The sequence below is a fragment of the Mustela erminea genome, chromosome 5 (genome assembly GCF_009829155.1).
Source record: "Mustela erminea isolate mMusErm1 chromosome 5, mMusErm1.Pri, whole genome shotgun sequence".
Classification (NCBI taxonomy): Eukaryota; Metazoa; Chordata; class Mammalia; order Carnivora; family Mustelidae; genus Mustela; species Mustela erminea.
The window spans coordinates 55648457-55675651 of NC_045618.1; the positions used below are offsets into that span (position 1 = coordinate 55648457).

The 27195-nt window shown below is 40.8% G+C and overlaps 1 protein-coding gene across 21 annotated transcripts in view; it reads left to right on the plus strand.

Moving 5' to 3' along the window:
* The window catches only part of FMN1 (formin 1), a 413714-nt gene that overhangs the window by 212153 nt on the left and 174366 nt on the right, over positions 1-27195 (plus strand). For all 21 annotated transcript variants that reach the window (XM_032343188.1, XM_032343184.1, XM_032343196.1 and 18 more), the window contains 2 exons: positions 7253-8025; positions 12487-12637. In XM_032343188.1, the coding sequence (XP_032199079.1) occupies positions 7253-8025; positions 12487-12637 (924 nt within the window). The remainder of the gene's footprint in view (positions 1-7252; positions 8026-12486; positions 12638-27195) is intronic.

Consider the following 27195-nt stretch of genomic DNA (forward strand, 5'->3'; position numbering starts at 1 on the left):
GGGTGAAAGGTATGACATAGGGAATATAGTCAGTGGTAATGTAATAAGCCTTGTATGGTGACAGACGGCAGCTACACACTTGTGGTGAGCACAGCCTAACACACAATGTTGTTGAATCACTATGCTGCACACCTGAAACTAATGTCACATTGTGTGTCCGCTGTTCTTCAATTTCAAACATAATTATGAAATACTATTATTTTAACTCCCACCAGTTTAAAAATGGTAAAGTGGAAAGAGTGTGAATTTAACGGCAGCCAGATCGAAGTTTCTTTGTCACCATTTTCCAGGCATGGGGTCTTATGGAAGATAACACATCTCCCAGAAGGTCTGCCTTACAGAGTTGCAAGGATTAAATGAAGGCACCTCGCCCGGGGTCCAGCACACTTGCTTTACGTTGGTTTCTTTTCCCTCGTTATCTTGACTGAACGTCAGCATGGCAGGTGATTCCCAGAGAGGGCGCCATTTTTACACATGTGTAATTTCACTTCGTACTCGACATCCCGTGCACCTGTGTTGGGTTTTACTCCCAAGTCATCTTAAGTGCCATTTTATCTTTCGATGCCTGTTTACTCCTTCTCCGGCCCAGTCTCTCTATTTATTCCTCCTAGCAAGTTCTAATTATATCAATGTGTCAGATTTGCCTCATGTTTCGGAGTGTCCCTGAGAAGGCCTCTTAGTTGTAACATGATAGGGTTTATTTTCTGATAAGAACCAAAAAAGAGTATTGATAATAGTTGATTAAAACCAGCTATTGTTAGCTTCTGGGGATTTTATCAAGCCCAGTGCCGTTCTTTTTATTAACAGAGACTTGTTTTTAGAGTAACAAGTGTCAGCCAGCGACATGGGGAATTACTGCAGCCTTTGTGCAGCCTTCCAAAACAAACTGGAAACCGGGATGCCTACATACGGGGCCGTAGAACCACTGTCTTCTCTCTTCACCTGAGCGCTCTGAGGCCCCAATTCCAACCCTTTGAGACACTTGAATGCCCTTGAGCCCTCCTTTCTCTCCTTCCATCTCCTTAGGCTATAATTCTCTGAAGTGGTAAAGCTTCACTGTGCTTCTGTGCCATCCCTGGGAATATTCTAGCTTGCTCCCATCTCGAATGTAGAATTTGGAAGGGTCCCTGGAAAAGGTTGAGTGACTCAAGTTGTATAGCAGATAACCTGAATTTTTACTGGTCCTGGCAGCAGCACTGGGAGAGATGGTTCGTAACAACAAAATGCTAACAGATGATTTTTCCACATTGCTTGGCACCATCATGATGTCTTTCATCAGCAGGCACTTTTCCATGTTCTTTTTGACAGATGTGTTGTGGGGACCAGACAAGCAAAAGTCTCCCTCTGTTGCTTAGGTTTCAGTACAGTGTGTTCCTTCGATGATATCTCTGAACAGTGGTAATGTGAAGGATATTAAAAAATAATGAGGATTTGCTAAGGGGAAGGAAGGACCAGCCCCTGAGGAGGCTGGGGAAGTAGCCTAGAGTCCAGTCCCTAATCAGATTAAAATCACAAATGTGGTTCAATTCTACCAGGTAGTTTCTTATACTTAAGGGAACAGTTTTTAACCTCGTTGTGCAAAGTGCACTGATCTATAATATTTTGAGTTGTTAAAATTAAATGTCAACTTTTAGAAATACCCATACATAAAAAGAACCCCCAAACTCCTGGATTTGAATATTGTAGGCAATAGCAGCTATGAAATCTCATAGTTTATGTTGTGTATGGGACTCTCAAAAAGGAAGTGAACACCAATACCTCTCTTTAAAAAAATTTTTTGAAGCTGCAAGTCCAGGTGCCTAGTAGGGGCACAAGGAAGTCTTGACATTTAAAACTAAGGAAATAGTTCAATTCCATAAGCATTTCTGGATCACTAACAAGCCAAGCAATGTGCAATGTTCTGGAAGTTCAAACATGAATAAGGCACGGTCCCCAACCGCCTGGAGCTTTTAGATTTACAAAGAAGATAAGCAGAAATGACTATAATGGGACGTGAACCTAGCAGGTTCTTTGGCAGCAATGTCAAAGAAAAATTCTTGTCAGGAAGAGTCAAGAAAAGTTTAAGCCAGAAGGTTCAGCTGAACTTGACTCAGTTTTCCTTCAGGGCTTTTGCTAGGTGGAAATGAAGAGAAAATGTGTCTTAAGTAGTACAAATAGCACATGTAAAATCATAGCAATGTGGGGGTTGAATGTATGCTGATTCTGTAGTGATGCAGCACAGGGAAACTATAGAGAAGTATTTGGAAAAGTGAACAGAGAGAGGCCAAGTTTTAAGGAGCCATGAGGCATCATGGAAAGTATTTAGACTTATCTACTGTGCAGAAAAACTATTTTCAATATAAGTAATGAAGGGGTATTCCCCTTATGGGGACAGGTCAGAATCAGGAAGGGGCTTTTCCAAACTACACACGTTCCTTTGGACATTCTGAAATGACCCAAGTGTAAGTCTGCCAAAAAGAGTGCACTGGTACTGTGGCGTCATCCTGTCTCAGCCGTGCCTGGAGCAGAGAAAAGATTAAGGACAGGGGCTGTTGATTTCAACTCTGGATGCCCTTTGGAATTCTCTGGCGAGCTTTAAAGATATCAGCGCAAGGACACCATCTCAGATCTCTGAGGATGGTCCATCCTGCTCATCAGTACTTTTTACAGAGCTCTCTAGGTGTTTCTAATGGGGAGCAGGCTGACAAGCATGACATGAGACAAATAAAAGTAGTGCCAGTATGGAAAAGGAAGATTAAAACAGAATGGTTTAATTGGGATTGTTCTCTTAAGGATTGTGAATGTGAATCCTTCTTAGAAGGAAATGGATATAGATCACTAGGCGATTGCAAATGGGAAGAGGATGCACTTAAAAATGACAGCAGGAGAAGCAATAAAGTTACGAGCAAAGGAAGGTGGATAAAACATGGACGGCATCTGGTAGATAAAGCTTGAGGAAGACCTCAAACCTCAGCACCTGTCTCCTTTCAAATGAGATATTGGGATGGATGCAGAAAAACAGATTTTCAGCAGAGAGGGAAGCAGGAGAGGGGAATTCCTAGTGCTTCGTATGACCTTAAGATCATTTACCTAGGAAAAAATGGAAGGTTTATAACTATTTTGTCTCCATGTATGAGCATCACATTCAATGTGAATGTAAGGGAGCCTGAAAAGAGAGTCACCGGGGTTCAAAAGCATTACGTTCCTTTGGCCCATCCTCCTCTGTAGTTTTGGCTGAAAGGAACTGGACTTGACATTTCATAAAGATTCCCAGGATCTTGGGCAAACTTTGTCCGGGAAGGAGTACATGATTATCTGACTGAAAGTTCTACTTTGGGTTTGATTCCCCAAATTGCTAATAGTCTTTCTAGCTGTGGTTCTACGTAAAGGAGAGTAAAAATAGCACATAGTTTCCACGTGCAAAGTGGAAAGGGCACTTAATAGAAGAAAGTTGAGAGGAAAACAGGGTTAAAAACTAGCTTTGCCAAAGGTTCGATTATTAGGGTTTCTTATTATAATCCCAACATATCAGTATGGAGTATATGGAAATTTGGTATTTCTTTCTCATATGGCAATTCTTCATATCGGTGTATACAGATTGTAAGGAAGCCACCCATGGAACCTATGCTTAGTGATCTGTCCCCTTACTTTGGGCATTTTCAGGAGTGAAGGGGTGTTGAGAGAAGACAGCATTTGCAAAGGCCCAGATACATGAGTGAGCACGGTCCTGGGAGAGGCAAGATGCTCTCCAAGTGTGAAGCCAGGGCCCATCTGGGGAAGAGGCAGGAGCCAAAAGAGGAGAAAGCTGACCAAAAAAAAAAAAAAAACAGATCAAAGGAGACTTCAGTGTGTCCATGCTAAAAAGGTTCAGTGTCAGGCTGCAAGTAATGGCCAATTATTGAAGAGATATTAAAGAGCAAAAATCTGCATTTATTAAAATATTGTCCTGGAACTAGTATGGCTAAACTGTGGTCAGGAGAATTAGGTGGTTGTTGGCATTCTCTGGATAAACTGAAATAGATAAACTGAAAAGTTGAGGCACTGTACATGGAAGGAAGAGAATGAATCAGAGACATTAGTGAGGTTTGTTGATAAATAATATGCTGGGAATGAGAGAGAGAAAGCAAGAAATCCAGTATAAGATCCAGGTGTCTGAATGTGATGACTAGGAAGATGGCGATGCCATTAACTGCAGGAAGGAATTTCAGAGGAAGAACAAATTGAGGTTTGACAATGATGAGTTCATGATGAGTTTGAACATGTTGAGTTTGAGGTACTGATTTTTTTTTTTTTTTAAGATTTTATTTCTTTATTTGACGGGGAGAGATCACAAGCAGGCAGAGAGGCAGGCAGATGGAGAGAGGAGGAAGCAGGCTCCCTGCCGAGCAGAGAGCCAGATGCGGGGCTCGATCCCAGGACCCTGAGACCATGACCTGAGCTGAAGGCAGCAGCTTAACCCACTAAGCCACCCAGGCGCCCCAAATAATACATGGATATTGTTTGTAGTTCTTTTTTTTTTTTTAAGATTTTATTTATTTATTTGCCAGACAGAGATCACAAGTAGGCAGAGAGGCAGGCAGAGAAAGAGAGGAGGAAGCAGGCTCCCTGCTGATCAGAGAGCCCGATGTGGGGGTCGATGAAGTATTGATTAAACATGGAGGTAGATCAGTCAGGAGGGTGGTTGGAGTGATTGATGACTCTAAGGTCCTCTTGGGAAATAACAGTGTATAGTAGTTGGGTGTTGCTGTACCCTATGAGTACACAAGATGGTTCAGAGAGATTGTATAGTGTGAGAAGGGTAAAATGGCAAGCAGGATGCCTGGGGAACAACATTTAGGGGATGAATGGAAGGAGAGGAGTCCACAGATTGTCTGGAGAGAGCTGAGAAGTGGGAAGAAATTGGGGGTAGGTAGAAGCCGGAGAATTTCAAGGCATCTCTAACTCTAACAATGCAGCCTAGAGGGCTGGATCACTGCAAAATGCTGACCAAATGCAACACTCAAATCACAGGATTTCAATGAGTTGGGGGTGCGGGCCTGGGGGCAGAAGTCAATTATGATTTGCTGAAGGGAGAATGGATGAGAAAATAGATCGAGTGAGAGTTGTATGTTTTTTCCCAAAAAATTCTGCTGGGAAGAAGAGACAGTGAGAAAGGGCAACTGCTAGAACAAATTAAAGAACTCGCCTTTAGGGGCACCTGGGTGGCTCGTCGGTTAAGCATCAGCTTCTTAATTGCAGCTCAGGTCATGATCTCAGGGTCCTGAGATCTAGCTCCACAGAGCTTCACATCAGGCTCCCTGCTCAGTGGGGAGTCGGCTTGAGATTCTTCCTCTCCTTCTGCCCCTCCTCCCACTCACAGGCACACTCTCTAAAAACAAACAAAGAAACAAAAAGACAAAGTATCTTTATCTTTGCTTTAGATGGATAGAGTATGGTGCAGGGAGCCTGCTGAGAGCTGAAAGCAAGGTGATGTGGCCACTGGCATCTGGGACAGCAACAAAGAAACAGTAATCATTGTAGCAAACCTATGAGCCACCTACTGTGTTCCAAACACTTCGCTCTCTGTTGTTTTATGTATATTTATTCATCTACTTCTCACCTGCCTTATGAGGTGGAATCTGTTAGTATCTGCATTTTACTTATGAGAACACTGAGGTCCAGAGAGGTTAAACAACCTGGCTGATTTGGGCTCTACCCACTGCACTAAGCAAGAGAGTCACTGAAACAACGTATAGGTACATGTGTCAGCTTCAGCGGCTTCAGAAGATCATAGGTTAAGAGGTAGATGGGAAGGGGGTGAGAGGGGACCAAGGTGTTTGCTATAGATACAGGTCAGTCGCGTGATAAAGGGAAAGTCTCTCTGTGGAACATGTCTTTACACCTTTTTCCTATTATTAAGAAGTTGAAAATTGAAGAAAATTATTGGCTCATCAATGTCATCTTAACCTTCTCGGAAGAAAGTTAGTTGGGAACAAGAAGCCAGAGTTAGTTTGTTGTGGCAGAACTGAACTAGTCATTGTCATGAAATTGACATGTTGGCAAGCCATTCTGTGGACATTAGGGCTGGGCTGTAGGTAGAGGTGGGCAGGGGTGGGAGGGGGAGATGGTGACGGGCAAGACGTTGAAACACTGATTATCTTGATCGCATAGTTGAATGACACTTGAAATTACTTTCAGGCATTTGGTAGTAGAACTTCTGAAAGATTGGGTAAACTTTTCTATTTGTACTACCTTGTTTATCCAGACTTGCTAAAGCTTTTCTTGGTTTTGTGCCCATCATTCCACAAAGGTGGCATTATTTGGAAATGTGAAAGAATGATTGTAAATCTGTCAGTCTTCTAATATTATTAGCAGCAGTACCTAGTAGTAACATTTATTCAGATGTCATGTACCTTTCTAAAAACCCTAGAGCTGGCTCACAGTCATTCCCTTTACACTTGGGAAGACTCAGACGTGAAGACACAAAGTTCCTTGCCCAAGGTTGTAGAGCTAGCAAGTGGCTAAGCTGGGATGCGAATCAGGTGCTATAAATCCAGAGCTCAGGTGCCTAACCCTCTATGTTATACATGAAATGGATGGTGTCCAGATTTTACCTGGTTTTTTGGAGTTGCATCAGGGTGCCATGTTCACATGTGAGAAAATCAACTCTCGTTTTCTATGCATTTATGTTGCTTATTTATTACTATCTTATGAAAAATTATGAAACAGACCCAAATATTGATCAGGGACAGCTTTAATATGGAAACTTCTAGAAAATACACATGTGTGATAGCTTCTTCTCGTACCTTTGGTTTCTGCTGTGTTGGCCCAGAAGCCCCAAAGAAGAGGTATTCTAAGGGAGACTTGTGAGGATAGCCAGAAGGATCTCATTTTTTTTTTCTCACAGTTTTCTTTTTCCAAACCCAAAGCAAAAGTAATAGAAGATATATTCAAGCATGCTTAAATTTTTATGAACACTTTGTTTTGCATTTGATATCAAAACAGGGTGAAAATTCTTTGGGAACAGTTTTACTGAAAACCTTAACCCATGGTAATTTCCCCCCATGAGGTCAGATTGGATGAAATTATGCTTCTACTCCAATGGTTTAAGTCTTTGGAAAATTCATAAAGTGAAACTTTATACTTTGTCAGATCCTCAAAAGAACATCTCTGTGTTTCCGTGTGTTGATGTGGGCTGGGCTGCGGTGGCACAGGGATGGTATTGAAGCTTTTATTTCAGATATCTATTTTTTTAAATAAATTCTTTACTTTTTTTCCCACTGCTTTTCTACAGGCTCAGTTTGAACTCCAGGCATTTCACATCCGGGGGGAGCATGCAGTGGTTACAGCAAGACTAGAAGAAACCATCGAAACTCTCAAACGGGAGACAGAACACCGATGGCGAGGGGGACGTGAAGAGATGAAAGATGCGTGTATCTCCACAGGTGATGACTGTCCTCCAAAGACCTACCGAAATGTGTGCATCCAGACAGACAGAGAGACTTTTCTCAAACCCTGTGAAGGTGAAGGCAAGACAATCAGAAGTAACCAGATAATACCCAAAAAGCTGACTATCTCCTCCTTGAGTCAGCTCTCTCCCCCAAATGACAACAAAGACGCCCATGGACCACTTCAGTCCGTAGAAGGCCTCTCACCAAGTCAGCAGAAGACATCCTCTCCGCCTCCCGCACCACCACCCCCAGCAGTCGCCCCTCCCCCTCCGCCTCCTCCCCTCCCACCTGGACTTGGACCTTTGTCACCAGTACCTCCGCTGCCACCACCTGTGAGTGCTGGACCGCCACCTCCTCCACCCCCTCCTCTGCCTCCGAGTGCCGGCCCTCCTCCCCCACCTCCTCCTCCACCACCACTTCCCAGTTCCCCTGCTCTGCCCACCAGTGGGGGGCCTCCTCCTCCTCCAACACCTCCAGGACTTGCACCCCCACCCCCTCCTGGACTCTTCTTCGGAGTTGGCCCTTCTTCTAGCCAGTGTCCTCGGAAGCCAGCCATTGAGCCGAGTTGCCCCATGAAGCCTTTGTACTGGACTAGAATACAAATAAGTGATAAAAGGTGAGCTCAACTCCCCCAGCCCGTTCTCAGGTTGTGAATTCCCAGGATTTTGCCCAAGTGACGTTTTATTCTTACCCACTGGATATCTGTGTACTGTGACATTCATTTCTCAGATGCCGTATAGTGAGTACCTTGGATAAACAAGGTTGGAGTGTTGAGGGGGAGAATGTCTATCTCTACCAGGTCTTGTCTGTATTTGCCGTAGACTGATGCGGGGAGGAACAGTGTCTGCAATGTCAGATGCTTCTCCAAGATAAAAGTTCCATTTTACAGACCCTTCTGAGAGAAGAGCCCTGGTCTAAGTCAGAGCCTTCTTGAACATGCCTACAGGTAGCAAGTAAGCACACAGACAGACATAGAGCCTGGACCTATAGCTGGGTTCACTGAAGATTTTTAGAATATCTTTCTTGTCTTACGATGGGATCATCAGCCTTATGATCTGGAGACTTACCAGGTGTGTGTAATTTTTCAGGTTTTATTAGAAGAGCCAGACATAGCTGAGTCCTTAGCTCTTTAGCACAAAAGGGAGTCAAAAAATAGAAAATCTCTGCTTGAACTCTCATTCCCCTAACTCATATCCTCACATCTTAAACCCTGTTGCTCAGAGAAGGAGCCAGTAGAGCACATCTAACATTTGTATAGCTTGTTAAGCTGGGTCTGTGCGGCAGGAAGATAGGTTGGTGGGAAACTTCCATTCAAACATATTTGAATTTAATTTCTTCTGCCTCATTTCAGAATCTGTCAAGAGGACAGTGAGAGAGATCTTGAGTTGCTTCTTGATAATCTCTAGATTTGAAGTTCATTTGTTTGTGAAGGACAGCAAATAGAGAACACATTTTTAAACACACATTTTTTTTTAAAGATTTTATTTATTTATCAGAGAGAGAGAGGGGGGGAGAGAGCGAGTACAGGCAGACAGAATGGCAGGCAGAGGCAGAGGGAGAAGCAGACTCCCTGCTGAGCAAGGGGCCCGATGTGGGACTCGATCCCAGGACGCTGGGATCATGACCTGAGCCGAAGGCAGCTGCTTAACCAACTGAGCCACCCAGGCGTCCCATTAAACACACATTTTTGAACTTACTCCTTAAATCAGTGTGTGGTAGTGAATCTTTCAATTTATCTAACATTTTGTATATGGAAGGCAGGATATTAAACAACATAACATGAAATTTACAATTATAAAGCAACTGGAAACTGCTATAGGAGGAAATCACTATAAACAACGCATATGGTGAACTGAGTTGATTATGTGCTTCATATTGGCTCCTTTCCTAACCAAAAATAAGGACCAGGAGTTTATGTTTGGAGAATCTTGATACTTTTTTTTTTAAATGCAGATGACTTATTATTTCCCAAATGAATGGTTAAAAAAAAGGAAGAAGATCCCAAAATAGCTATAGTACTAGTATTCCTTTTTGTCTCATTCAAAACTTAGATGACATTTCCTAAGAAATTGTTTCCCAGAATCTTTATATGGTTCTGTGTTCCCTTATTAGTGTTCTCAAATTAATGTACAGACATTCCAGAGTGATGAATCCCACCTGTCAGCCCTGGGGTCGTGTGTTCCGACAGCACATGGAACTGTTCCACACCTGTGCCTCACTAGCCTGCCTCCACTCCATTCCCCTCAAGACTCTGTAAACAACCAATATCCTAGACCACAGCAGTGGTGTGACAGTACCGCTGGGAGATATGGGCCCTTTGCCCACTGTTCAAGGTGGGACCAAGTCAGGCTGGAGATAATCATCATTTTTTTCCCTCCTTATGTGTTTGGCCATTTTGAGAAAGAAAACGATTTCATCCTCGGGCTTTTATTAATTTCATTATAAGGTTAGGACTTCAGTTCTGAGCAAAACAAAAAATAGATGATGTACTGAGTTTCCCGCATGAGGACTGCAAGATAGCCACTTCCCTCTGCACCACACATTTAGTGTCTTTTATCATGGGTCCCTCAAAACGGTTTTGTACCCTCAGAGCATGAGTATTTCTTTTAAACTAAAAGGCTGTAGAGATTCCGTGTAGTGTTCATTTTTGAACTAAAACTATTTCGGGTGTGTTTTTTTAAAAAAGAGAGGAAATGGTATTTTAGTTTTCTGTCCAAGCGGAAGAGTAAGCGTTGTGTCTAATGCATGCACGGTAAATTTTGGTCTAGGTCTTCCGGGGACACAGGAGTAAAATACGATTTTTTTTTTCCATTTTGTATCTACTGCCTTTTACCTACTTGATTGCTTTTCACTACTAACATGAACTGATTTTTAGCTTTTGCCATTTTGCATTCTTTTTGTTTTGTGGCTTCTAGAATAGGGAAGAGGTATTTTGTTAAAGAAAAAGAGATCCTCCTCTATCTACTTTTTTGGCTTCCTAACAACTATCTATTTTCTAGTATCTTCTCCTCCTTCCTCCCCGTCTCCCTCCTGCCTCTGCCATTTCTCCCTTTCCAGTCTCTCCTTCCTCCTTCTTCTTCTGCCTTCCTCTTCCTCTTCTTGTGAGCTAGATCTGTGTGTTCAGTGGTCAGAGAGGAAGTGACCGTTATAACGATGAGCTGGTCTGTGAGCGAGGCCTTGTTACTGCCCCACAAAATGCCTGCTGACCCCAACTCACTGACAGGTAGTAGTCCAAGATTCTTTTTTTTTTTTCATTACTGAACATGCCTTTTCCATAGAGACAATGTAGTAAATGGTGATGAAGTGTTCAGCCTATCAAAGCCAATTTACTCTAGAATATGAGTGAGTTGCTGCCTACTCATACGAACCTAAAGCTCAGAGTCCTTGGAGCTGGGTCCAAGCGGTACAGGTGCGGGGTTGGAGGATGGGGGGTGGGAGACGGATGGGTCTGAACAACTCCCCCTTTCCATCATATCACCTCCTTCTACACACCCTCTCTTCAGCTTCCCAGAACCTTCATGAAGCCCAGACCAGCAGCCCTTAACAGGCTGCATGCTCCAAAATGCCCTGGTTCTCTTCTACTAGTAAAATCCCCCTTCCTGAGTGCCGCCAAGATAAGCACTCAACAGTGTTCATGTTTCAAATGGAAGTTGAGTGGCAGAGGTAGGCGGCTGAGGCAGGAGCACTTGGATGGATATACTCTGCTGCAAGTGTTCTAGATCTTGGGTGATGATTTCACAGGCATTCATTATACTCTCATACGTTATACATGTCACACATATACTCTTAAATGGCTCAAATATTATGAAAAAGTTAGAAGTGAATCCTAACAGATGAAAATGTTTATATTCATCTAGAAAATGTGGGACATATAGAAAATGTGAACACACAGATCTGAGAAGTCAGTTTTCCCAACTGTTTTGAATAAGAAAATTGCCTTTTTGCACCCCAAAATTTTGTGTACCTCTCCATACAATAATAGTTCTTTTAGTTTTCAATAATGGAGAAAATACATATTAAAACAAGGGTAGGTACTTATAGATATTATGGATCATATATAATATATTTGACAAACAATGAATGTATAGATGAAACATTGAATTTTTTTTCTGTCTATGCACATTAAGAGTGTTTAAAAATAAGGAAGTAGACACTTGGGGGAAAATGTGTTCTAGCTGAAGGAAGCCTGGATGGTAACCCTTCCAAGTTTGGTCTCAGAGACAGTTCTTTTCTACCTGATTTTCCATATCTTCTCTTTGTTTCTCAACTAGTGCCCCTGTGTTTTGAAGATTAAAAAAAAAAAAAAAAAAAAAACAACCAAAACCCTAGAAACAAAATGTACAGCCTTCCCATGTCTGCTTTAGTGGAAAGCCCTGTGGAGGCTGGTACAATGAAGATTTTTGATTTCATTGTTAAATACTGTTGTGAAGGCGGAGTGTTAGAAATCAAGTATTTCTAAATGGGCTCAGTCTATTCACAAATTATTATGGGTCTTACCCTGAGTTGACCTGAACTAATCCTAAAAATGATTTTTTTGAAGTGTAAGAAAAAGTCCAAAGAAAGGGTTAATCTTTACCTTACTAGAAGGTATAGAATTTTATTCTTTTTAAGAATTTTTATTAAGAATTATCCCATCAATATCTCAGAATTGGTTATCTTTTCAACATTTATATGATGTCCATCTTTACCCATGATGGAAACGCCGTAGACTAAGGGAAGAACAGCTTATATGGCTTCAATCATGTATATCCCAGGATTTCTGGTCCCACTCCCACATGGTTTCTCTAGATCTCTCTTTCTCTCTTTGATTGTTTCTAGTGGTCATTCGGTTTTGAAAATGGGTGTTGCTTTTGATGTTCTGTGGTATATCTTGACATAAAGAAAAAAAAGTGTAACATGAAAAGGTGTTCTTCGAGCTTTTTTAGAAGGAGATATATTTATAAACATACAGACGTTTTATATATATATATATATATATGTATCTTAAATGAGTTATAAAGTGAATTAGAGATTTCATTATATTCTGTTCCCTTCTGTTTTGATTTTAATGGTTAACTTGTCATTTTTCTCTTTTAAGCCAAAATGCTACACCGACCTTATGGGATTCCTTAGAAGAACCTGATATTCGGGATCCTAGTGAATTTGAGTATTTATTCTCCAAAGACACAACTCAGCAGAAGAAAAAACCTCTGTCAGAGACCTACGAGAAAAAGAACAAGGTCAAAAAGGTACTGAATGACGATAATATTCATTGTATTTTTTGGTCATATGTGAGAATTCATTATGTGCTGCTGGTTTGCTGTTTTCCAGAAATGTTTTGGAAGGTTTTAAGCCACTGATGGTAAAAGGGAGTCAGTAGTTTGAGAAATCTGTGTTTGTGCTGTGAGTCCTATCTGAATTTTCAGGCTATTTTCTTAATTTGATCTGGACTTTCTTCAGCTTATAATTCTATTGAAAAAATATAAAATTTAACTTGCAGTTAGTGAAAGTAGGCCGTATGTCATATGAAAAATATGTCTTACTCATTAAGTTATTTATAAATTCATTCATTTAACAAATCATTTACAGGGAGTATATTTATGCTAGGTTTTGTTTTAGGCCCTTGGGGTCCAGTGTGGTAACCATTAGCCACATGTGGCTGTTTAAGTAATATAATTAGATAAATCAGATAAATTAAAAATTCAGTTCTTCAGTGGCATTCACCACTTTTCAGTTCTGTTTTTGTGGCTAGTGGTTACCATATAGCACAGATTTGAAAAAAAAAAATTGTCAATATAAAAGTTTTATTGGATAGTACAGTCCGAACCTCTGGGATATGTTGGTGAGAAAACCCCAAAGATCTTTGCCCTGTGGTACTTATGTTAAAAATCAGTGTTAGAAACAAAACATTAAACCACGGGGTAGAGCAGGGTAAGGAAGATGGATTTGGGGCAGGGTGGGGACGAGGCTGCAGTTTTCAGTGGAATGTATAGAATAGTCCTCACAGAGAAGCTGACTTCTGAGCAAAGACTTGAGAACTTGAAGTCAGAGGCTGCCAGCCATACATCAGAAGGCAAGTTCAAGATTCCCCAGGCCTTCTGGTTGACGTGAACTTAAATGACTGGCCATGGAGACTCATGTGGGCTGCCTGACCTCAGTCAAAGTTCATCCTCTCTTTGCCTCCATCCCCTTCTGGCAACCTGAGATAATGACTTGGGTCATATTATTTATTATTCTAAGTAGTTATTAAATGAGGTACCTGATCTGTCGTGCTCAGCACAGTGCCGGACGCAGTCAGCCCTCCGCAGAGGACGGTTACCCTCATTTTGTTGCAGCTGTTGTTACTGCTGCGAATTCTCAGCTTTAGTGTTTTGGTAATAGCTTAGATGGTACTGCAGCAAAGGTATAGGACATCCAGGGTTCTGCTCTTGATTTGCCGTGTGAGCTTGGGCTGCTCATCTCTATTCTCTAGGCCATAGCTTTCCTTTTCTATAAAAACCTGAGTCTACCCGACCCACGAGGATGTTGTGAAATTGAATCTAAGAAGGTGTGAAAGAAATGTTTGAAAAAAGTCCCACTGAATGATATTAGCATCAACTCCTTATTCCTAAATTATGTAACGGACTTCATCCATCAATTCCTATCTCAAGTAACATTAAATTAGGAAATCAGTTGTGCCTTAGAGGGGCAAAAATGACAAAAGCTTGAATGCAGTTTTCTGTTAATCAAATCAGGTTCTCCCACTGACTTGAATTATGAATGAAAATTATCATCAGAGGGTTTTTTAAAAAAAAATTTTTTTACCACTCCACTGTATAGGAATTATGTTTGTTCTTTCTTTCTTTTTTTTTTTTTTTTTTTAAGATCTTAATTTATTTGACACAGAGATGGAGATCACAAGTAGCCAGAGCAGCAGGCAGAGAGAGAGGAGAAGCAGGCTCTCCACTGAGCAGAGAGCCCGATGTGGGGCTTGATCCCAGGACCCTGGGATCATGACCTGAGCTGAAGGCAGCCACTTAACCGACTGAACCACCCAGGCACCCTGGGATTATGTTTTCATGAGAAAGATGTGACACCAAAAATAATCAAATATCAGACCAAATCTTTAAGAGGACATATTGCATGAAACAATTTGAATTTTTCAGCTGCTATATATTCCTATGCAGTGAGATTCACACAAGGCAGAATTAAGTGTGCTCTCGAGCCAAGCTGGCTTATTAAAAGCCATCCATAGACACAGAAGACTCCTCTGTTGCCTGAAAAGCAAAAGAAGAATCTCTGTATTCCAAAGCTAGCCTCAGTTTGCCTCTTCCACGAGGCCTCTTCTGGCTAATCAGGATACTCTGCTGATTATTTTCTTACGCAATATCACATTAAACTTACTTCTGTCCCCTCTTTCTTCTCAGTCGGGTTTTACTCCTTTCTTTTGTTTCCCCCTCTGAATGCTTGGTAACGTATTGTTTACTCATAAAACGAATTACTTCTGTTTTGACGAATGAGTATTTTTTTAAAACCTCAAAGAATTTGTTTTTAAAACATCAAAGCATTTGGTTGTTTATTCTTATTTCTTATCTCATAATTGTCTGCCTGTTCAACAGAGGATTTCCACTAAGGCAGTTAGTGTTTGATATGTTTATTTTGTTTCCCTGTCTGAGGGGAAAAAAATACCCTTCATTTGAACTCTTTAATCTTTCTGAGCAGCAGCGAGGTTGCTGTCGCCCTGTAGAAGCCACAGATAAGTTTAGTCTCAGCATCCCTCTGGAAGTGGAGGCAAACCTGTATATTGACTGGGTTTTGCTGTCCTGAGACTGGTTGGGAGTTTTCAGTGAGCGTGTGGCCTACGTTGGAGCTAAGATTTTAAGTTTAAAAAAAAAAAAAAAAAAAGGAGCTGAGTCAATGCCAGAGAACTCTAAGCCTGTCCCATATGAGCCTTCCTTCCAGGCCCGGGGTCAGGTTTCACACATGGAGATGGATGTCTCTTCCCTTAGCCAGATTTTTGTTGTCTCTCTTAAAATGAAAGTGAAAGTATATTGTAGAGGTTTTGAGGAACTGGGGAGTTCATAGCATCAGAAGGCAACTTCATCAGCTTAACCGCAGAACGATTCCCACACAAGGTGAGCAGGAAGAATACTGGCCAAATGGGTCTCGTTTCTAATGACTGGAGTGGAGGATATGTTGGAAATTTAAAAATCAAGTGTTCTGAGCCTTGGCTGGGGGGCTGAGCCAGCGTTCAGACCTACATGTGGAATACCTCTTCGGCGGAGCTAGTCTTCCTTCCTCGGCACTGTCTACATTCCTTGTTCAGAAGTAACCGTCAGAATTATCAGGATTCTGCTGAATGTGGACACTAGTTTCTAGTTCACCTACAGTACCATCTGAAGTTCCTGTCACTGGCAGTGGCAGTCAGTAAGCAGATATTTATATTCGTAGCCTAGGCAGGGATCCTGTTCCATGGTATCTTATCATCCGAGAATTGGAGGGGACCTTACCAGTCAGCAAATTCAGTACATGAATTTCCAGTATGGTGAATTTGGGTACATGAGAATTTGAGACCTAGAAAGAAGACATGACTTCTTGGGTTTGCCTACCCGTAACAGGGAAGAAGTCGGTAACAACAGACACTTGAGACGATGTACAAGAGCCTCAGATGTGTCTTCCCCTTAATTTAAACATGGATTTGCCACATGGATGACTGTCACAAATTTTATTGGGGTGACTGAGCCAACATGTATAAAAGAGAGTGGTCATTATTAAAATCATCAACAAAATACAGCTATACTTGGGCAAATCCAAAATAGGTCCTATATTGGAAAAGTATCCCAGGGTTTAGTTTGGTTGGTTTTGTTTGTTTGTTTGTTTTGTTTTGGAGTCATTCTTCTAGTTAATTTTTGTAAAAAAGGATGGTTTGTGTGTAACTCCAACAACAATATGTGTAGATTGAGAGCTGTTTTCCTTTGATTCTACCACCCATTTTAAATATTAGCTGTAACACTAAGACAGACTTGTGTCCCATACTTGGGCATGTACCATCCTCCTTTGTGACCTCAAACCATGGTGCCACTACAGACATAGCAGTTGCTGAATTGAGAACCGGGGCCAAAAACATCAGCTCCTCTTGGCACCACCAACACTCAGTACTGTCTCTCTCTCTTTTTTTTTTTTTTTTTTTTTTTTGGTTCCTGATAACCTCAGAGCACGTTGTTTCACTTTCCCACACAGATTCCTTTTCTATAAAATGGGGAATAGCAACCCTGGAGAGGCTTGTTATAAGGATAAAATGAAATCATGGTGATAAAATTCCTTTAACCATTTCCTAGAACTATGTATTAATAGTAGTCTATGAACGAATGAGAAAGTTTTATGAAGAAATTCTTGAACGTCATTGATCCCCAAGGTCATTGAGGAGTCATTAAAGGGTTTGCATCTCCATTGGCTGAAGCTATTTGCAAATGGTCATCTCTAGAGCATTCCTGTTTTTCAGGATTTATAGATTTCCACAGCTTCCTTAATGTCACATGTAGACATCTGGTAATTCATCTTACACAGTCTCTCGCACTGTAAAGCAGAGTTTCCACTGTCAATACGCCCATATTTATACGGTCTCTAAGTTACATTTGTTACTAGGAAAGGGAGGGCAGCACCTTGACATGGAGCCAGGATTCAGCCTTCATCATCTGAGAGTCTTCCTCCTGGTACCTGTCGAGGAGGTAGCTGCTCTAATCAACTTTTACATTGCTTCCCGAGCTCACCCTACAGCTTGCAGAAAAGCAGCGTGACCTGTCACTCTTCCTCCCTTGAAATGCCAAGATCTCGCTTTGCATTATAAATCATCTCTGGGCTTGTTCCTTCCTCTGTAAGACACATAAAATCATTCCTCTCCCTCTGCCTTTTTAATAGATATTTCTTAAGAAGTAATGAGATAAATGATAAATGATAATGATTCCCTGAGGACTTGGGGGGAGGGTGGTGAGCTGGGGAGGGGTTGGGATGCTTCAGTAGACATTAGTCTGTTGAAACTTCCTGGAGCCAAGAGCCTTCAGTTGTAATTTGGTCACTTTGGCGAGGATCATAGCTGTAATTCTTCAATCGCAGACTTGGTGTCTCAGTTTAGCAGGGAGGGGAGAAGGGGAGAAGGAGAACGTTGTTTGGAAGCCTGAACATAAATTTATAGGGTTTTCATAACTTGTTGCCTTCTGAGTTTATATAATTTCAGCTTTTGTATACAGAGATGATTTCTCTGAGCTGTCTTGGTAAGGTCCGTGCATTATTTTTTCTCCCGAGAGTGGGGATAATTTGCCAACCTCTTTGTATTTCTCATGTGTTTGAAAAATGAGTGGAGAGGTTAGGGGTTATCATCTATAGAAATGAGTGAAATAATTTGCCCGTGTGTTGATTGCACCAATATCTATGACCTTGAGGTCATCAGTGCCATGTCCAGATTCCTTGAGTGATATCTGGATTGATCAGGGCTTTCCTGTTCTTCAGCTTCAAGGCCCCTGACTGGCCAGATCTACCATAAGCAAACGGGAGCTCTACCCCATGACAGGCACCAATTTACAAAAGTTGTGCCTTGCAAAGTTTATTTGGATAGAAGGTGGCCCCAAAAGTTAAGTTGTACTTTTACTTTATTTGCTTATTTTTAAAAATGGTGGCCAGAGCGTGTCAAGTATGGGTATCAATGATTCTTTCAGAATGTTAAATTTGAATATTATTCTTGGAGTTCAGCTGTATTTCTCTGTCGGCCGTTAAACAGTAATAATCTGGACTTTGCCTCCAGCCAGCTGCTGTCGTTAGCGTGCTCATTACCTCCCCTGACCACAAGAGGGCACCTAAGAATGCTGAGACAGGAAGCTAAATTCGCTTCTTGGAGCTGGGAGAAGTGGAAACTACAGAAGGCTAACTTGCTCTCTTCTCCACCCTCCCTAGTCCCCTTAAGTCTCTTACTGGGAACCATGAGAGCACATGATCTACACAAAGTACTGGGAGCCAAGTGCATATAAGAAAGGTCTGTAGGTATTAGTAGAATAGAAATTGCCATTTGACGTATTTCCTGTACTTTGAATGATTGTGGTATAGAAATGCATGAAGTATCGGGATTAGCCCCTACGTAATGGATCCTGGAATCACCTCCATGACCCGCACACGCGTGCGTGCACACACGTTTACACAGCTTTCTAAAGTCTTCCGCATCTAAAGGGAGAGAAGTTTGTTTGTTTGTTTAAGGGAGTGAAGAGTTCTTTGAATATAGATTTTGTTTTGAAAAACTAAACAAAACGAAAAATCCGACATTACAAGATAGACTATGAGAAAATCATTCTAAATGTTGTTATTTTTTAAAAGTATCCTTCTGCCTGGTTGAAGAAAGTTTTGAATTCTTGCCTATATTTTTCTGGACCTCTTTCATTTATGCTGCATTCTGGCCCTTTTCTAAGACTGTGACGTGGGCTGGAGCTAGACAGGGATTCGAGGGTGGGCGCCAATGCAGTGACTCCTCTAGCCTCGACTGCTGAACTGGAAGAAATGTGAGGCTATAACAAGAATAGGCAAAGATCTTATATGGGCATTTAAGTACAAAACCAGGTCACTGGAGGCTTTCACAACTGAACTCATAAATACTTTGCAAAGTATGTACATCTCCAACATATACAGGATCATGTGTTCACCCAGGGACATGCTTCATGTGGACAGAAGTAAGTCTTAATAACCTTGCATTTATGTAATATGTATCAAGTGAAGATGACAAGGATTTCAGTAGTGATCATAATAGCACGTGGTTTTGGGTTGAGTGCTCGGCATGTATTAACTTATGTAATCGACATGAGAACCCATTAAGTTGGTTACTGCTATGATTCCCATTTTATAGGTGAGGAAGCTTCAGCCTAGAGGGGTTACATCACTTGCCCAGCATCGCACAGCTCATACATAAGTGGTAAGAAAATCTAACAACAACCCCAGAGTTTGTGCTCTTAATTACTTTTCAAATGGTCCATTGGACTCAGTTCAACTACAAGTCCTGGCTTGAAGTACGCTTCAAGGCTGAATTGTATTCCTTGGTCATTGTTTAGTGAAAGAAGCACTAGCTTTGGTGTCAGTAGACCTGGTTTCTACTTCTGGCTCTGACCTTAGCCAACTATTGAATCTCAGGCAAGTTCTTTAAATTCTCTGACTCTCAGATCTCTTCTGTCCAAAGACGCAAACTTTAATTTGATGAATTACAACGATCTGGTCATTACTTTGCCTTGCAAATAGGGGCACCCAAGATCCACCAACTTCGTTTTACTTACTTGAAGATAGATGAGGGAATTACATGTAAACCAGTATCTCTGCATTAAGCCCCGGGCACCATCCGATAGATGGAGGCAGTTGACCCATCCCACTATGCTGTAGGAGTCCTAGATATGTGGGAGCTCGAGGAATAATTGTCAGTAACCCCGACTCTTAAGAGACATAAATGGACTGGAGGATTCTCTTAAAGTAAACCAAGTTTCTTTATGTGTGGGGGTATTGACAGACTGGGAATCTGTTGGGGGAAGATTGCAATGGAAAGGCGCCAGAGATCTTGTCTTCAAGGTAAGCAGTTAGCCGTTGCTCTGTGTCCAGTCACGTAACCTCTCCAGCCTTAGTTTCTGTAACTGTCACGGCCTCCAAAGTGGATGTTTTTTAAAGACGCTTTCCAGGTGCAGAATATCAGATCATATCTGTGTGGACACCTCCATACACACATTTCACAACTGAGTGTAGAAAAGCGTGTGAGTAGGAAGAAACTGCAAATCCAGACCTTGCTTTGTCAGTGAGGAGCATGGGATGTAACGCAAACGAGCCTCGACACTGGTTTTCCTCCTTCACGGAGGCCATGTTCCTTTCTGACACTTGCCCCTACTTAACAAAAAATGCATTTGGCAGCATCAGCCTTCGGCCCCACCGGCCAGCCCCTGCCGGCTGGGTGGCCCTTCACCTTCCTTGCGTCCTCCATCTTGCAGAGTTCCCAGGGTCCAGAGGCCAGCCAAGAGTTCCGATTACACGGGACAAAGCTGTCCCCATGTTTCTTAAGACAGTCTGGCTGGACCCCCACTACTGTGGCTACACTTCCAATTTTTGATAAAATACCTTTTGGCCCAGAGCTTGATTTCCTTTAGGCCTGACCTGATTTCTCTCCAGCTGAGGCTAATTTGCATGGCTGTAAACACGGGCCTTACACAGCTCACCAGCTGTGATAAAAAGCAAAGGAAACCCGAGACCACTGGAAACTCCAAAACGCGCCTTCGGTATCGGAGCCTGACTCTGAGTCACGCCTCCGCCAGGGAGGCTTAAGCTCAAGAAATGTTATTCTGATTGATCTGATTAGGGCAGCAAGGTTAGCCATGGTCAATTTACAAAGACAGTATGAGAAGAAATCATGTGTGTCGCCATGTTATGGGTCAGCGAGGCCCCTGCCAGAAGTTATGAGAAGCCACAACTCTGCCAGCACCATGATCAGATCTCCTGGGTGGGGTACAAATGAGACGGGAAAGTTGGGGGCCCCTCCAGTGGACTGAATGACAAAAGGGATTGGGGAGGGGAGAGCTAGTGAATCATGCTCGCTTCCAGCTGGATTCCTTAGCTGCCAAGTCCCTTCCATGTGAGTGGGAGAGCCCGGGGGTTCCCCCCTTGCAGTGTAAAGAGGACCATCCTAGCTCCTCACCACAGTGGAAAGGAGAGGGAGGAAAGGCTCATTTGAGAAGAACATGAGGCTCTAGATTGACCCACGGAACAGCCAGATGGAACCCATTGGGCATTCTGTTCCCTTCCTCCACCCAAGAGTGGCTTAATTGGGATCTGGCTCCAGGCTCTGGTTACTAAATAACCTGAGTTTTAGTGTTTTCATTTTCATTAATTAGTTTTTATGCTAGGTGCCTTATTAGTCAATTAGGCATTTTGCATGTGCAAAATATCCTAGGAGGTGAGAAGGGGGTCTTTAAAAATAATTTAGAGCTGCAAGTACCAGGGGGTTAATTCATGACCTAATTATCACATCACTTTTTACTCTCTTGTAGACTCTTGTACAACTTCCTTCGTTTACAGCAAGCACAAAAACTTTTAAACTTTGCTTGCAAATGGTTATTGCATTCATACTGGTTTTGAGGATTTTGGATCTTCCACTCTGGGTGTGGTTCTCTTCTTCCCTGTCCAATTTAGGAACACCAGTGTTACTTGCAACACTGGGATAAGGTGTATTAATTAGCAAAGAAAGATTTATTTAAAATGTAGCCAACGGAAAGCCACATTACTTGAGCTGGGGCTCATTATAGATAGTTCACTCTGTACTATAATCATCTTACTAATGGAAAAAATGAGACCTTGAGATGGTTGCTCAGAGAAGAACGTGATTCAGAATGTAGCAGCAAAATGTCTAAAGCCTATGATGTTTAGACTGATTTAGCAAGACCTTGGAGAAACTGGACCGTGCAATGTGTTTGTTGTGGATGACGTACCCTCTTGGGGTGTGGCAATATCCAGACAACTCAGCCCTGGGGGAGGCAGCCATTCATTTGCCACCAAAGGAAGGGGTAAGCCTCTGAGACTCAAGGTACATGTGGAGGGAGGGAGGTACAAAGTCCCTCTGCCGGTCTGCAAGTCCTGTCAGCTGCGATCCTGGGGTTTGCCCCGGAGCCACCAAGAAGTCAGTGCAAGCCTGTGGTAGAGGCCTGAGCTCTAGGCCTCTAGCAACTGTTTCCTCCAACACAGCCAGTGCACCTAGAGTCACAGCTAGTCTGAGGAGGGAAGGGGGTAGTGTAATGGCTCAACACGGTTTCTTTCTGACTCAACACTGTGCTCATGGGACAAGGCTCTTCATCCTTCCCTACGGTTTCCTCATCTGTAAAGTGAGAATGATAATAGTACCTACTTCAAAGGGTGACTATGAGAATTAAAATAATCTCTGTGTTTCCTTGGTCCCTGGTGCACAGATTTTTGCTGCAGCTGCCCTACTCTTGGCACCATCAACGTGACCACAACAGTGGGAGTAAGAACAATGAGAATCCTCTGCTGTGATCCCTCAAGGAGAACAGAAGGTTGGACTCAACCAGAGGCCCCATTTCTCATTCAGTCATGGCTTCTGAGACCCCAGAGGGCTACATGAGGTCCCTTTTACTCCGTCCTTTCTTTGTGTGTCCCATGGGGACACAGCTATGTAATTAAAAAAAAAAAAAAAAGAATTTAAGCCGGAGGCTCAAAGATGAATGTCCTCAAGGTGTACCAAGAGAAAACAATGCAATAGAACACAAAGCAATAGAACACAAAGGTGACAAAATTTGTCTCTATTTTCTAGCACTATTTTTATTCAGCTTTCATAAGAATCTGTGTTTGCAGTACAGTTTTAAATGTGCCAGAACTACAGGTGCTGGCCGGGACACAGAATGGCTGATTTAGGTGATGGCGGAATTCAAAGTATGATATTTTAGGTTGGTTTCCATATTAATGAAATAGACTGAATTTAGCTATTATACTTTATTTAAATTTTCATGGATATAATTTTAAGACTTAAGCAATATTATGGGGCCCCTGGGTGGCTCAGTCAGTTAAGCATCCAATTCAATGATTTCAGCTCAGGTTGTGATCTCAGTGTTGTGTGATCGCACCCCGCATCCGGCTCCATGCTGGGCTCCATGGTCACGGAACCTGTTTAAGGTTTTCTCTCTTCCTCTCCCTCTCCACCCCTTCTCTTTTTCCCCCCTCTCAAAAAAAAAAAAAAAAAAAAAAAAAAGAGAGCGTGAGAGTTATGCAGTATTAAAAGACTTATGAAAATGAAAACTATTAAAAGACTTATGAAGATGAAAATGAGAATCAACAAATTTCAAGCAATTTTTCATACAGACCACATCCTCCAATCAAACTGAAATTATATATAAAAAACTGAAAGATAACTTAAATATGTCAATAATGAAAAACCTCCTTGCCTTTTAAAATTTATATTTATACTATAAATAACTCATGGATTAAGGAAGAAGTTAAAATGGGACCCAGAAAAACTTTATTTATTTAAATTCAATTAATTAACATAAGTATTATTGGTTTCAGAGGTAGAGGTCAATGATTCATCAGTCTTTTATAATACCCAGTGCTCATTTCTGCTTACTGGGTTTTGGACAGTAAGCAGAAAACACTTTTAATTTAAAAAAATATATTGTCTTTCAAGACTCCTAGGATGTAACTAAAATGTATGGTTATGAGTGTTTATATTAGAAAAGAAAAAGGTAAAAAAAAAGTTAGCTTCCAAAATTAATAGCTAGGGGGAAAAAAGAGAAATTAGAAAAAATATTACGTTAAATGACAAGAAAATCCATTTTTAGGTCAAATGTGATCAAATATTTATAATTTCATGTGCTTCAATCAAATACAAATACAACCAAATATTAAAAGATGAGAATGGGAATTTAAAAAACATTTTAAAACACAGTATAAAAAAATCAATAAAGTTAAGTTTGTTTTCTGAAAACAATAAAATTCACACACTTTTGGCAGGATTGAAGAAAACAAACATATATAAAATAGTAGGAAATAAAGATGAATATAATTACAAGATCCAATAGAAATGTAGAAGATACATGAGAATACCATGAGTAAACTTTTGCCAATTAAAGAACATGAACAACTTCCTAGAAAAATGTGAATTACAAATCAGATCCCAGAAGAAACAGAACACCGGAATGCCTGTAAATATTAAGGAAACTAGATCAGTAGTTGAAATCTTCCCACAAAGTACCAGATGGTTTGATTACACCGAACATTTCCTTCTTCCACAAAATGCTCTAGAGACTAAAAAATGTTACACTCAAAGCTGGTTTATCGTCTTGATAGCACTATCAGACAAGGACAGGAAGTTAAGAAACATTACAGGCTAGTTTCTCGAATATAGATGTGAAGATCTTAAACAGAGGATTAGCTAATTGAATCCAACAATGGATAAAAATTACTCTATTGGAAGCATTAATGTAGACCTAAATAAAAGGAGAGCTATTCTGTTTATAAATAGGAAAACCAATACTATAAAGATGAAGTTAACCCCAAGCTGATTTCTAGTTTCAAAGTAATTCTAATCAAAATCTAAATAGGATTATTCAGCATTGGGCAAACTTATTCTAAAAACTTGTATGGAAGAGCAGAGGTTCAAAAACAAGCTTACAGAAACAATCTTAAATGTTATGGTTAGTAAAAAAGTCACACACACAAAGAGATTCCATTGGCCTGAAGTTAAACATATGAAAATCCAAGGAATTTTATGGAATCACCTATCTGTAGCAAAACTTTTTCTTTTTTTTAAACAAAGGAATAAGGAACATAAAATTCAGGGGAAAAAAATCTGAAAAAGAAAAATCAGGAGGATACTTATTCTACCTCATGTCCAAAAAAAGTAATGTAAGTATGGTATGGTAATAATTGGCACAGAAAATAATAAAACAAAGATTAATGAAAAAAGTTGAAACTTCAGAAGCAAGACCAATGTATAATGCAAACTAATATATGATAAATGTGGTATCTCAGATCAGTAGGTAAAATTGATTCTTAAAAAAATTTTAAAAATTGAATATATATATATATATATATATATATATATATATATATGGCCCAAAGAAAAGAATATCATATCATGAATTAAAATCCATTCCAGTTGTATCAAGTACATGAAAAGAAAAACTTAATAATTTTTAAAAAGAATATAGGAACCTATGTTTTAGCCTCACATGGAAAAGACATGAAAAGTATAAATCAAATAAGAAATAGCATACATTAAAATTTAAAAAAAAACTCTTCTTCATCAGACAATAGCACAAAGAATGTGAAAAGCTGAGTCACAAGCTTGGGGAAAAGGTTCATGATGTATATAACTGAAGAGGAATTCTTTCCAAAATACTTACAGAATTTTTACTGATTAGTGAAAAGTTGGTCACCTTCTTTTAGAAAGATAGGCAAAAGACATGAAAAGGCTTGTCATGGAATAAATGGTCAATAAACATGTGAAGAGATAATAAGTCAGAACTAGGATATATATGCAGAGGTCTCATTTTAGACCCACCAGCTTGGCAAAAATTAGTAAGTATAACTGAAGTATCAGGAGGGTATGGAATGGTAGGAGTTCTCATGGTGCTAACTGGAAGCTTAGTTGCTCCATATGCTTGGAATGCAATTTGTCTTTACCTAGTTCATGTGAATATGTGTATACCCTCTGTTCAAACTTCTGCACATTTGTAGCAGAAGACTCATATGAGAATGTTTGTGAAAGCTTTGTTTATAATAACAAAGATCTGAAAATAACACTATCATTAGAGTAGACCGATGGACTGAGGTCAGGTCACAGGATAGAATACTATACAGCTTTGAAAAAGAGTTAGCTATAGCTCCATACATTCATTAGATCATTTTTAAACGAGATGTCAAGTGAAAAAAGTCATGAGTGATTCCATTTGTCTAAAGGTCAAACATGTGAAAGCCTACAAAGTGGATGGAATCATGTATTTGTGACAAAATGCTTTTTATAAAAACAATAAAAGCAAGGGGATAGTAAACATCAAATCAGAAGAATGGGTCCTTTAGAGGAAGACTTGGAGTAACTAGAGGGCTTCCAGAGGTATTAGTAGTTCTCACTTTCTTAGTCACTATGGACTTCCTATTTTGATAGACAAAGATTTTGTATTTCCAGAATTATATTTTAATTTATAAAAGTTCATTTTCCTTTTTTTAAGAGTACAGCTAACTTCTTGAGTTCATAAATTACACTTTCTTTACATATTTCTTTTGCTTACTACTTTCCTTCTGTTTCATCTTTCAAGTTCCTTTTAAATATTTTTCAGTTCTGACATCTGCATTTCATGTTTGAGGATTCTTCAAATAGTTGGTGATCCTTGGCTGCTATAGCACGTATAAGATTGAGGGGTGATAAGCCTGGATGGAATGTTCAGTAGAAATGAACAAGGTTTGCCCAGTAGTGGGTCTCACAGTGTGGTAAATAGTTGCAGAACAGCCATTTCAGATGGGCATTTTCTTTGCTTTTATTTTATTTTAATTTAAAATTTTTATTTATTTGGGGGGAGGGAACAGAGGAAGAGGGAGAAATAGCATCCCCACTGAGCAGGGAGCCCAACACAGGGCTCTATCCCAGGACCCTATGATCATTACCCGAGTTGAAGGCAGATGCTTAACCGACATAGCCAACCAGGGGCCTGTTGTCTTTGCTTTTAGACTGATGTATTTTTCCAGGTGGAATTTCTCCAGGTACCTGATTGGGGCTGGGGAAAGGTATATCAGCCTGACTGCTAGCTTTCTGACAGAGAGGCTAAGAAAGGATGTGGAATTTTGATAATTACTCCACTCTACTACAAGATCTCCACCCCGCTGTCTGCTCTGCCTGGTGTCCATGAACCCCAAATCTGTCTGGTTGAATTTCTCTACAAACTGTATTTCCTGAACATATAGGTGAGATTATACACGGGGCACCTAATTGCATTATATACCAACTTCTAAATCATCCCCTAATTTTTGGCTCCCTACCAGTGGTAGTTGCCTTCCTGAGCACATGATCCCTCTAATTGGTATGTGTCCAAGGTTCTCCCTTGCCTGGCAGACAGTGACATTTATCCTTCCATGGTGCCATGGAATACCACTCTATCAACTCCTTCTGGCTTCATGTTTCCTGTTTTGAAACTACAGGGGGTTTCCTAATTTCACTGAAGATAGATTTTGGTTTTGCTACTCAGTCCCATCATTTGCAGTTGCTTTTGTAGAAGAAAGGGGAGTGAAAGGCCTTTCCTGTTCTACCCTAGCACTCAAACAC